Here is an 11,474-nt window from a genome sequence, read left to right as displayed (position 1 = left end):
GTCCTGACTGGGCTGTGAACCACACGTATTAACCCTGTGAGTGCCAGGCTCTAAGGAGACTCTCACAGGTAACTGGATTCTGACTTGTGGCGAAGACATGTATAAGCACACAGACACACAGAATCCTTTAGTTGTAAACCGTTGACCACGTCTGAGGTTTTTAATCTTGTGACTCGATGGGAGGGTCTCCTTAGCCACCTGTCAGAATCTCACCTGTTTAACATGACAAAGGATAATGGTTTTAAGCTCAAAGAGGGGAGATTTAGATTAGATATTAGGAAGAAACTTTTTCCTGTGAGTGTGGTGAGGCTCTGGCCCAGGTTGCCCAGAGAAGTAGTGGCTGCCCCATCCCCGGAGGTGTTCAAGGCCAGGTTGGATGGGGCTTTGAGCAACCTGACCTAGTGGAAGGTGTCCCTGCCTATGGCAGGGGGTTTGGAACTGGATGATTTTTAAGGTCCCTTCCAACCCAAACCATTCTATGATTCTATGATGAGCATGTTGCTCTTAGCAATTTCCATGGCCCCTAAATATTTAGTACGCAGAAACTGCAAACTACTTGCAGAGGGCTACTAAAATTTTCAGCTAATATTGAAGGCAGTCTGACATACTGCTACTGGAAATGACTATACAGCCTAAAATTAAGAAAATTTGTAAAAAGGAAGAAGCAGTCAGACATGATTCTTTTATTTTTTTTTAAATACACTAAAGCATTTCCACAATACATAGATACTGCACCAGTTTACAGTCTTGAGGTCAGCTCTTTCAAAATAAATATACTGAACATTTATAACAAATGCCTTAGAAATGCAAGTTTTATCTTTATTATTTCAAGACCAATTGGATAAAAATTAAAATAAAGACCTAACTCTGAAGCAGATAAGATACAAATCCTTTTTCAGAAACAAGTATGACACATGCTGCTGATAAATTTTTCACCAGCAACAGTATCATCAGTCTGCAGTAAGCAATTTAATTTTTTTCCTGCACCAAACAGGCCACCATACAAATCAACTCCACAAAGCATGTGGTCTGATTTTGTATGAAATAATAATTTGTGCTTGCAGGGCCCAAGTCTTTAAAAAATGGATATGAACAATGAGAGATTAAAAATACTAATGGAAACTTACTCCTTTCTAAATTACTTGATTGGAGAAAATATTTAAAGAATAAAGAGTAACAGAATGCTATGCATTAGGTATTGATGATGGAAGCTAAGGTTGGTGCTTTAGTTTGCTTTAACAATTGGCTAAACCCAATCCTAAACAGCTCTACATCCACAGTACTGGTAAGAGGCCAATATGTGCATGTCACTGGAAGGCACGGTGGGACCAATCTCATAAATGGCATCATCAGAGCAGAACAGCAACTTTTCAGTGGAGTAGTCACAAAGTGTGAACAATGAACCATCAATTCTCTCATCATGAACACAAAGCAGTCACCAAGGCAAAAGAGGAAAGTAGATACAGGAACTCACATAAACCTGTAACACAGAAAACACATAAAGTTTTGAACATTTTGATAGTGATGATTTTCCTACCATAATGTATTTAACATCACACATATTTTTCTTAATTAAATGGAACTGTTGAAAAATTATATCCTAATTATATCACAGTATTATTCTGAAATTTAGTATACAACTAAGTTTACTTGCAAAGCTTTGCCTACAATAATACCTTGGACATAAAACAGGCTTAAAGACAGATTCACATTCAGGACTGAATTATTAATGTTTTGTTAATTACATAATAAAAATCAGCATGCTCACACAATATTGAATGTTCTGCCCAGAAATGCATCATAAGGATGCAGCTGTTTATAGGGAGCTAATTACAATATATGTCAGGATGTTGTTCCTCACTACTCTACCGGTGCCTAAAAAGAAGCCAGTAATACTTACTGGAAAGGTTTCCTTGAGGTTATCCTGCCTGAGTGTCTACAAGCTGCATCTGAACATTTGCAGATATGCCACCTCCATAGCCTCCCTTGGACTGCATTTGGTTCTGAATTGAGCTCACCTGGAGGCAGAAGGGAAAGGGGGTCAGAGAAAACAAGGCAGGCAGGCAGAAGTGAACTATGGCACCTTCTTGCTTTCAGTTTGTTTTTTTGTTTGGTTTTTCAAGTGCTTGCTCACCATTGAATCTATATTACTTTTGCACAAGGACATATGCAGAGTAGGCTTCCTGGAATTTTCACTTCTGCAGGCAGCTCAGCAAGAGTGATGGAAGAACCGATGCTGATGCAGAAGTTTTTCCTTTATCCCAAAGAAAACTGTCTGATTCTGTCTTTCATTGAGCTGCTTGGTTAATCAAGAAAATGAATCAAATATTATCGGTATCCAACTCCACTCTATCTGACAAGCTGTAATTTAGCTTGTTATATGAAAAACATTCTTTGCCAAAATGATAAACCAGTGCAGTTAACTCCCTTACATTATGCAAATGCAATAGTCAATTTATAAAATACCTGCATAGTAACTGAACTGTATGGCTAATTTCAGAACATTTAAAAAAGTCCTCCTTAAAAAAAGAAGGAATCGTTTTGGTGTGTGGAAGATTTTTTTGGTTTGTTTTTTTTTTGTTCAAGAGTGTGAACTTACTTTTCCTATTCCTTTAATCAGCATGGCATTTATTTTATAAACCATACTCAGTCTGTCATTTTCTCTCAAATTATTTTATTTGAAGGCATTTTTAAGCTGATGAAAATAAATATATAAAAACTACCCCTCCATGGCTTTCATTGTATTTATCAATAAAAAAGATAATACTCCATAGTTCTTTTGTTGCTTGCGCTGCACGAGTCAAAATAATCATCTCCTAGTGTCTGCAGGAAGACAGCTCCAGTCTTAAAGGTTTGGCATTTTTCTCTTTACACCTCAGTGTACCTAACAAGTACACAATGAACACAAAGTACTTAAAGCTACAGCTTCTGAAATTGCATTTGCAGTAAGAAGCCTATGTCTACAGGGCACTACTTGCGATTATTTTGGGTATGCTACTTCATAGAGACCTCAAATCACCACTAGAAAGCTGTATTAAAACAGTGTTGGAGAAATAGCTTCAAGTAGCTTGCATATTTTCCCTGTCTGCAAAGGCAAAAAATACCAGTAGCATCTTCTACTGGTCTGTCAGTCTGACCTCAGTTGCTGGGGAAAGTCATGGAACAGGTGATCATGAGTGCTATCATGAAGCACATGCAAGAGAACCAGGTGATCAGGCCCAGTCAACATGGGTTCACGAAAGGCAGGTCTCGCCAAACTAACTTGATCACCTTCTATGACAAAGTGACTCGACTACTGGATGAGGGAAAGGCTGTGGGTGTAGTCTTCTTGGATTTCAGTAAAACCTTTGACACAGTTTCTCACAGCATTTTGCTTCAGAAACTGTCTGCCTCTGGCCTGGACAGGTGCACACTCTCCTGGGTTGAAAACTGGTTGGATGGCCGGGCCCAGAGAGTGGTGGTCAATGGAGTTAACTCCAGCTGGAGGCCAGTTACAAGTGGAGTTCCCCAGGGCTCAGTACTGGGTCCAGCCCTGTTCAATGTCTTTATCAATGATCTGGATGAAGGCATTGAGTGCACCCTTAGCAAGTTTGCAGATGACACTAAGCTGGGTGGAAGCGTGGATCTGCTGGAGAGTAAGGAGGCTCGGCAAAGGGACCTGAGGAGGCTGGACCGCTGGGCCGAGACCAATGGCATGAGGCATGATCTAACAAGGCCAAATGCCTGGTCCTGCACTTGTGGCAGAACAACTCTATGCAGTGCTACAGACTAGGAGAAGTCTGGCTAGAAAGCTGCCTAGAGGAGAAGGACCTGGGGTGTTGGTTGACAGCCAACTGAACATGAGCCAGCAGTGTGCCCAGGTGGCCAAGAAGGCCAATGGCATCTTGGCTTGTATCAGAAATGGCGTGACCAGCAGGTCCAGGGAGGTTATTCTGCCCCTGTACTCCACAGTGATGAGATCGCACCTTGAATACTGTATTCAGTTCTGGGCCCCTCGCTACAAGAAGGATGTTGAGGTTCTGGAGCGTGTCCAGAGAAGAGTGACGAAGCTGGTGAAGGGGCTGGAGAACAAGTCTTATGAGGAGCGGCTGAGAGAGCTGGGGTTGTTTAGCCTGAAGAAGAGGAGGCTGAGGGGAGACATTATTGCTCTCTACAACTACCTGAAAGGAGGTTGTGGAGAGGAGGGAGCTGGCCTCTTCTCCCAAGTGGCAGGGGACAGGACAAGGGGGAATGGCCTCAAGCTGCACCAGGGCAGATTCAGGCTGGACATCAGGAAAAAAATTTTCACGGAAAGGATCATTGGGCACTGTAACAGGCTGCCCAGGGAGGTGGTTGAGTCACCTTCCCTGGAGGTGTTTAAGAGACGGGTGGATGAGGTGCTGAGGGGCATGGTTTAGGGAGTGTTAGGAATGGTTGGACTCAATGACCCAGTGGGTCCCTTCCAACCTAGTGATTATATGGTTCTATGATTCTAGACAGACATCCACAGCAAAGCACATGCAATGAATCAGAAAAACCACTGCACATTTTCTCAAACCAATGTGAAAGCAGCTAGTTTTAGGATCTTTATCTTTGATAGTACAGTATATTGCAGTGCTGCGCAGGAGATCTCTGAGCTTTTTTTATATCCTTAAACAGAACAAAGTAAAGTCATCTTACACATTGGTGATTTATTCAAATAAGCAATACAGCTGCAGTAAAGTGATGTTATGTTCAAATTTTTCTTCACAGATACGTGTTCCAATCCAGTGCTCTAGTGGGGCTGACACCAGAGACTACAAACACAATAAGGAAATGTGGAGGGAGTGTACTACCCCATTCATGGGGTAGAGTTTAAAAACTTTCACATTTCACCAAGCTGATGATCACAGCGTCTTCTGTTGGCCCTTGGAACAAAAGACATTTGTATGTAATAAATCTATTTCAGAAAATAATCTACAGATAAATGCATTTAGAAGAATGACTTAATGACTCCATTAAATTCATCTGAATGAACCCTACCTCTAGTGACAAAAGCTAGAAAGACACATCTCCAGGGCACGTCATCTTCTAGCTGACAACTTATCTACATTACTTGGAAAAGGAACATTATATCAACACAAATTGCAACGCTAAAGAGTAAATTTTCATGAGTATTCTGAAGTTTAAAAGAATCTCTCTGGTACTCGAGTCTCACATATCATAGAATCATAGAATGGTTTGAGTTGGAAGGGATCTTTAAAGGTCACCTAGTCCAAGCCCCTTGCAACAAGCAGGGACATCTTCAACTAGATCGGGTTGCTCAGAGCCCCATCCAACCTGACCTTGAATGTTTCCAGGGATGGGGCATCTACCACCTCTCTGGGCAACCTGTGCCAGTGTTTTACCACCTTCATAGTAAAAAATTTCTTCCTTATATCCAGTTCAAATGTACCCTCTCTCAGCTTAAAACCATTACCCCTTGTCCTATTGCAATAGGCCCTACTAAAAGGTATCTCTCCATTATTCTTACAAGCGTCCTTTAAGTACTGAAAGGATGCAATAAGGTCTCCCCAGAGCCTTCTCTTTTCAGGTTGATCAACCCCAGTTCTTTCATCTTTTCTTCACAGGAGAGGTGTTCCATCCCTCTGATGATTTTTGTAGCCCTCCCCTGGACCCACTCCAACAGATCTATGTCCTCCCTGTGGTAAGTGCTCCAGAGCTGGATGCAGTACTCCAGGTGGGGTCTCATGAGAACGGAGTAGAGGGGCAGAATCACCTTCCTCGACCTGCTGGCCACGCTTCTTTTGATGAAGCTCAGGATATGGTTGGCTTTCCGGGCTGCAAATGCTCGTGTCGAGCTTCTCATCCACCAGTAACCCCAAGTTCTGCTCTGTGCGGCTGCTCTCAATCTCTTCATCCCCCAGCCTGTATTGATACTTAGAGTTGTCCTGGCCCAGATGCAGGACCTTGCCCTAGGCCTTGTTGAACCTCATGATGCTTGCATGGCGCCGCTTCCAGAGCTCATCCAGGTCCCTCTGGATGGCATCCCATCCCTGAGGGGTGTCAACTGCACCTCTCAACTTGGTGTCACCTGTAAACTTGCTGAGCAACACCACTCATTACTGATCTCTATCTGGACATCGAGCCATTGACCACTACCCTTTGAATGTGACCAACCAAACAATTCCTCATCCACCGAACAGTCCACCCATCAGATCCATATCTCTCCTGTTTAGAGAGAAGGATGTTATGGGGGACTGTGTCAAAGGCCTTACAGAAGTCCAGATAGATGTCATCCATTGCTCTTCCCTTGTCCACTGATGTAGTCACTCCGTCACAGAAGGCCACTACATTGGTCAGGCAAGATGTGCCCTTGGTGAAGCCATTGCTGGCTGTCTCGAATCACCTCCCTGTCCTCCACGTGCCTTAGCATGGCTTCCAGGAGGATCTGTTCCATGATCTTCCCAGGCACAGAGGTGAGGCTGACAGGTCGGTAGTTCCCAGGGTCCTCCTTTCCACCCTTTTTGAAAATGGGTGCAGTGTTTCCCTTTAAAAAGTCAACAGGGACTTCTATGACTTTTCAGATATCATGGAGAGTGGCTTGGCAACTACATCAGCCAATTCCCTCAGGACACTGGGATGCATTTCATCAGGCCCCATAGATGTATGTACATCCAGGTTCCTCAGGTGGTCACGAACCTAATCTTCTCTTACAGAGGGAAAGACTTTGCTCCTGCAGTCCCTGCCTTGTGGTCCGTCCACTAGAGAGGTGGGGGAAGAGAGGTCGACAGTGAAAACTGAGTAAAAAAAGTTGTTGAGTACCTCGGCCTTCTCCTCTCCTGGTGTCACCAGTTTGCCAGTCTTGTTCATCAGGGAGGTACGCTTTCTTTGACCTTCCTTTTCTGACTGACATACCTGTAGAAGCCTTTCTTATTATCCTTTGCATCCCTTGTCAAGTTCAGCTCCAGCTGCAACTTGGCCTTCCTGAGCCCATTCCTACAACCGGGCAGCATCCCTATTTTCTTGCCAGGTTCCCTGTCCCTGCTTCCACTGCCTGTGCAGTTCCTTCTTGCCCTTTCATTTGATCAGCAGGTCTTGACTCAGCCACACTGGTCTCTTGTCTTCTTTTCCTGATTTCTTACACCAGGCAATTGAGAACTCTTGCGCTCTGTGGAAAACATCCTTAAAGGTCTGCCAGCTCTGTTTTGCTCTCTTGTCCCTGTAGGCACTTTCTCAGGGGGTCTTACTGACTAACACCTTGAAGAGTTGGAAGGGTCCTGACTTTATTCTTGTCTGTCTCATATCCCTCAGGACTGCAAACTCCACCAGTGCATGATCACTGCAGCCCAGGCTGCATCCAATCCTGACATCACTGATGAGCTCACTTGCGTTGGTGACCAACAGGTCCAGTAATGCATCCCCTCTGGTAGGGCTGTCTATTACCTGGATTAAGAAGTTATCCTTGATGCACTCCAGGAGTCTCCTGGATTGTCCACAGGTTACTGTGCTACTTTTCCACCAGATGTCAGGGTGATTGAAGTCTCCCAGCAGGACAAGAGCCTGCGAGTGCAATGCCTCCTGTAGCTGGAGTAAGAGGTCTTTGTCAATAGGCTCCCCTTGATTGGGTGGCCTGTAGTAAACACCAATGACAAGGTTCCCTTTGTTGCCTCAGTCTCCAGTTCTTACCCATAAGTTTTCAGTCCACTCGTGGCTATTCTTCAGAGACAGCTCTTCACAATCTATCCATTTCTTGAAGTAGAGACCAATCCCTCTGCCCCTCCTTCCTTGTCTGTCCCTTCTAAACAGTCTATAGACTGTTTAGAAACCAGAACACCATCAATAGCTGCACTCCAGTCATGGGATTCAACCCAAAAAGTTTCAGTAATGACAACCAGGTCATAGCTTTCTAGCAGCACGGTGACTTCCAACTCCTCCAGTTTGTTGACCATGCTGCATGCATTGTTGTAGAGACACTTCAGCTGGGCTGTTGGCCATGTCACCTTCTCCTTTGAGGTGGTTCACCAGTGTTTCCCTGTTGGCTCATATTGCCTCACTAGCTCCTGGCTCATCTCCATAAGACTTCAAGTGTGCTCCAGTGTACCCAGAACGTCTCAGAGACACAGGCTGAGGGCCCTCGCTAGCACCCTGTCCTTCTAACCTTGGCACCTCATCCCAAAGCTTGTCTCGGGCAAGCCTGATATTATTCCCCTCTCCCTTCAAGTCTAATTTAAAGCGCTGTCAATGAGCCCCACTAGCTCATGAACAAAGATCCTCTTCCCCCTTTGAGAGAGGAGAATCCCCTCAGACGTCAGTAGGCCTGGTGCCTACTGTTATCGAAAACCCCCAAATTGTGGTGGTGACACCAGCCATGGAGCCATGTGTTAATAGACTGGCTGTGTCTCTTTCTTCCAATGTAGCTGCCCGCAGCTGGAAGGAGAGAGGAAAAAATTACCTGTGCTCCAGATTCTCTTACCAACCATCCCAAGGCCCTGAAGTCTTTTTTTGATTGCCCTTGGACTACGTGTTGCAGCTTCATCGCCACCCACATGGAAGAGCAGTAATGAGTAATAGTCCAAGGGCCATACCTCATAAGACTTGTGCTCCAGACCCTTCACCAGCTTCGTTGACCTTCTTTGGATGTGCTCCAGCACCTCAGTGTCTTTCTTGTAGTGAAGGGCCCAAAACCGAACACAGTATTTGAGGTGTGGCCTCACCAGTGCTGAGTACAGGGGCACGATTACTTCCCTACTCCTGCTGGCCACACCATTTCTGATACAAGCCAGGATGCTGTTGGCCTTCTTGGCCACCTGGGCACACTTCTGGCTCATATTCAACCAGCTGTAAACCAACACCCCCAGGTCCTTTTCTGCCAGGAAGCTTTCCAACCACTCTTCCCCAAGACTGTAGCATTGCATGGGGTTGTTGTGACGCAAGTACAGGACCCGACACTTGGCCTTGTTGAACCCCATACAGTTGGTCTCGGCCCATCGATCCAGCCTGCCCAGATCCCTCTGCCTTTCTACCCTCAAGCAGATCAACACTCTCGCCCAATTTGGTGTTGACTGCAAACTTACTGAGGGTGCTCTCGATCCCCTCAATCAGATCATTGATAAAGACGTTAAACAGAACTGGACTCAGCACCGAGCCTTAGGTAACACCGCTTGTGACCGGCCGCCAATTGGATTTAACTCCATTCACCACAACTCTTTGGGCCCAGCCATCCAGCCAGTTTCTTACCCAGTTAAGAGTATGCCCGCCCAAGCCATGAACAGCCAGTTTCTCAAGGAGAATGCCATGGGAGACAGTGTCAAAGGTTTTACTGAAGTCTAGGTAGACAACATCTGTAGCCTTTCCTTCATCCTGCCCCATAGACTTGTGTGTGTCTGAGTGGTGTAGCAGGTTGCTAATCATTTCCCCTTGGGATATGAGGGCTTCTTTCTGCTCCCTGTCTTCCAGCTCAGGGGGCTGGGTACCCCGAGAGCAACTGGTCTTACTATTAAAGACTGAGGCAAAGATGGCTTTAAGTACCTCAGTCTTTTCCTCATCTTTTGTCGCTATGTTTCCCTCTGCATCCAATAAAGGCTGGAGATTCTCCTTACCTTTCCTTTTGTCGCTAATGTATCTGTAGTAATAGTTTTTTATTGTCTTTTATGCCAGTAGCCAGATTAAGTTCTGTTTGGGCTTGGGCCCTTCTAATTTTCTCCCTGCATAACTTCACAACATCTTTGTAGTCCTTCTGAGTTGCTTGCCTCTACTTCCAAAGACCATAAACTCTCCTTTCTTTCCTGAGTTCCTCTCTGTTCATCCAGGCTGGTCTTCTTCACCACTGGCTCGTCTTTTGGCACATTCACCACTGGCTCGTCTTTTGGCACATGGAGACAGCCTGCTCCTGCACCTTTAATATTTCCTTCTGAAGAATGTCCAGCCTTCTTGGACTCCTTTTCCCTTCAGGACTGCCTCCCAATGGACTCTGTCAAACAGGCCCCTAAACAGGTCAAAGTCTGCCCTCTGGAAGTCCAAGGTAGTGATTCTGCTAACCACTCTTCTTACTTCTCTGAGAATTGAAAACTCTATAGTTTCATGACTGCTGTGCCCAAGACGGCCTCCAATCACCACATCACCCACCATGGCTCCATCAGTCTGTCTCTTTCTCGGACTCCCTGATGCTCCTTAACTTTTCTACTTCCTCTCGTAGCTCTGCCACCAGGCTGAGCAGATCATCCACCTGGTCACACCTCACACAGCTGTTTTCACTACTGCCATCTGTTACAAGTGAAAAGCTCTGGCTCTGGCCTGAGACATGGAATACAAAGATAAAATAGAAAGAAGGTGATGGGAATGTTGCGGCCCACTTTAAAAGAAAGTGAGTTCTTTTTCCCGGCACGGCACCAGAGCAATTCAGAATCACTCAGAGGTAGAGGCGTACACTATATTTTTTACTAAACAAGATGCATGCCCTTAAAACACTGGATTCAAACGATCAAGCAACCAGTACAGACAGAGCACAGACAGGAAAAGCCACTCAGTGACAACGCTTGGCAACATTGTAACAATCTGCTTAACTGAGCCTAAACCAGCACCCAGAGCCCTAATGTTTCCTGGAGTCAAACCTGAAATCAAACCAAAACCACCCGCTACAGCCTGCTGCAGCTGCACGTGTTGCAAAGAGAAAAGGAGAAAAGAAGAAAAAGAAGAAAAGATGGGAAAGGATAAAAGAGTTACAAGAGAAATAGGAAAGATAGTCACCACCTTAGGAACTCCACATGTAACAGCACATGTTTCTTTGTCTGGCGGTCCAGAAGATGGTGAGTGTCCACACACAACATACTAACACAAGACAAGACAAACAGAGGTACAAACAACAGAGAGACAAGACAAAACACAGAGAACAGAGAAAATAGAACAGCAAAACACCATGCATTTTAAAAATTTTATTAAGAACACCACTCACTCAATTATTTCGATTTACACAGTTTTAAATATTAATGTAATACATTGCATTAAATAGATAATTAACTTTAATTTAATCAAGCTGAAACTGTGCTTGTCTATTTAACTTGCTTACAGATGTTTTAGTACAAATTACTTCCAATCCATATTGTTGCTTCAGGGAAAACCTGGTACTCTGTTTGCTGTGTCAGGTTTCCCAGCTTTGCCCTTCCCCGGTGACTACTGAGTTACGAAAATTTTTTTTCTGATGGCAGTAAGCTGTAAAAAAAATCATACTAGTTCCCAGGAAGCTACAAATGACCTCACTTGCCTACATTAAAACTGATTTCTTTTCTTTACAGCTCTGTTCTTTATTCTAATGCCCCTGACAAGAACTCTGTCTTCCCCTTTGCTAAAATCTGCCACGGAGAAACAATTTTTTTCCTTTAAAGAGGATTATTAAGGTCAAGAGTTATTTTTTTATCAGCATTTATATGACACCCTTTTCTTAGATTGCATATTACTTACTTTAAAAATATATTGACATTTCACAGAAAATATGAAGTAGTACAAAATAAATCCAT

General features: G+C 44.3%; 1 protein-coding gene across 1 annotated transcript in view; it reads right to left on the bottom strand.

The window, feature by feature from the left end:
* Positions 1-1,919: 1,919 nt before the first annotated feature.
* LOC128850285 (CDC42 small effector protein 2-like) overlaps positions 1,920-11,474 on the bottom strand; it is a 37,001-nt gene continuing 27,446 nt past the window's right edge. Inside the window, exon 3 of the mRNA XM_054053309.1 lies at positions 1,920-2,018. Within this exon, the coding sequence (XP_053909284.1) occupies positions 1,920-2,018 (99 nt within the window). The remainder of the gene's footprint in view (positions 2,019-11,474) is intronic.

This window comes from Cuculus canorus, chromosome W, assembly GCF_017976375.1.
Source record: "Cuculus canorus isolate bCucCan1 chromosome W, bCucCan1.pri, whole genome shotgun sequence".
NCBI classification, from domain to species: domain Eukaryota; kingdom Metazoa; phylum Chordata; class Aves; order Cuculiformes; family Cuculidae; genus Cuculus; species Cuculus canorus.
Note: the sequence above shows the minus strand (reverse complement) of the source record. Positions and strands in the feature narration are given on the sequence as shown.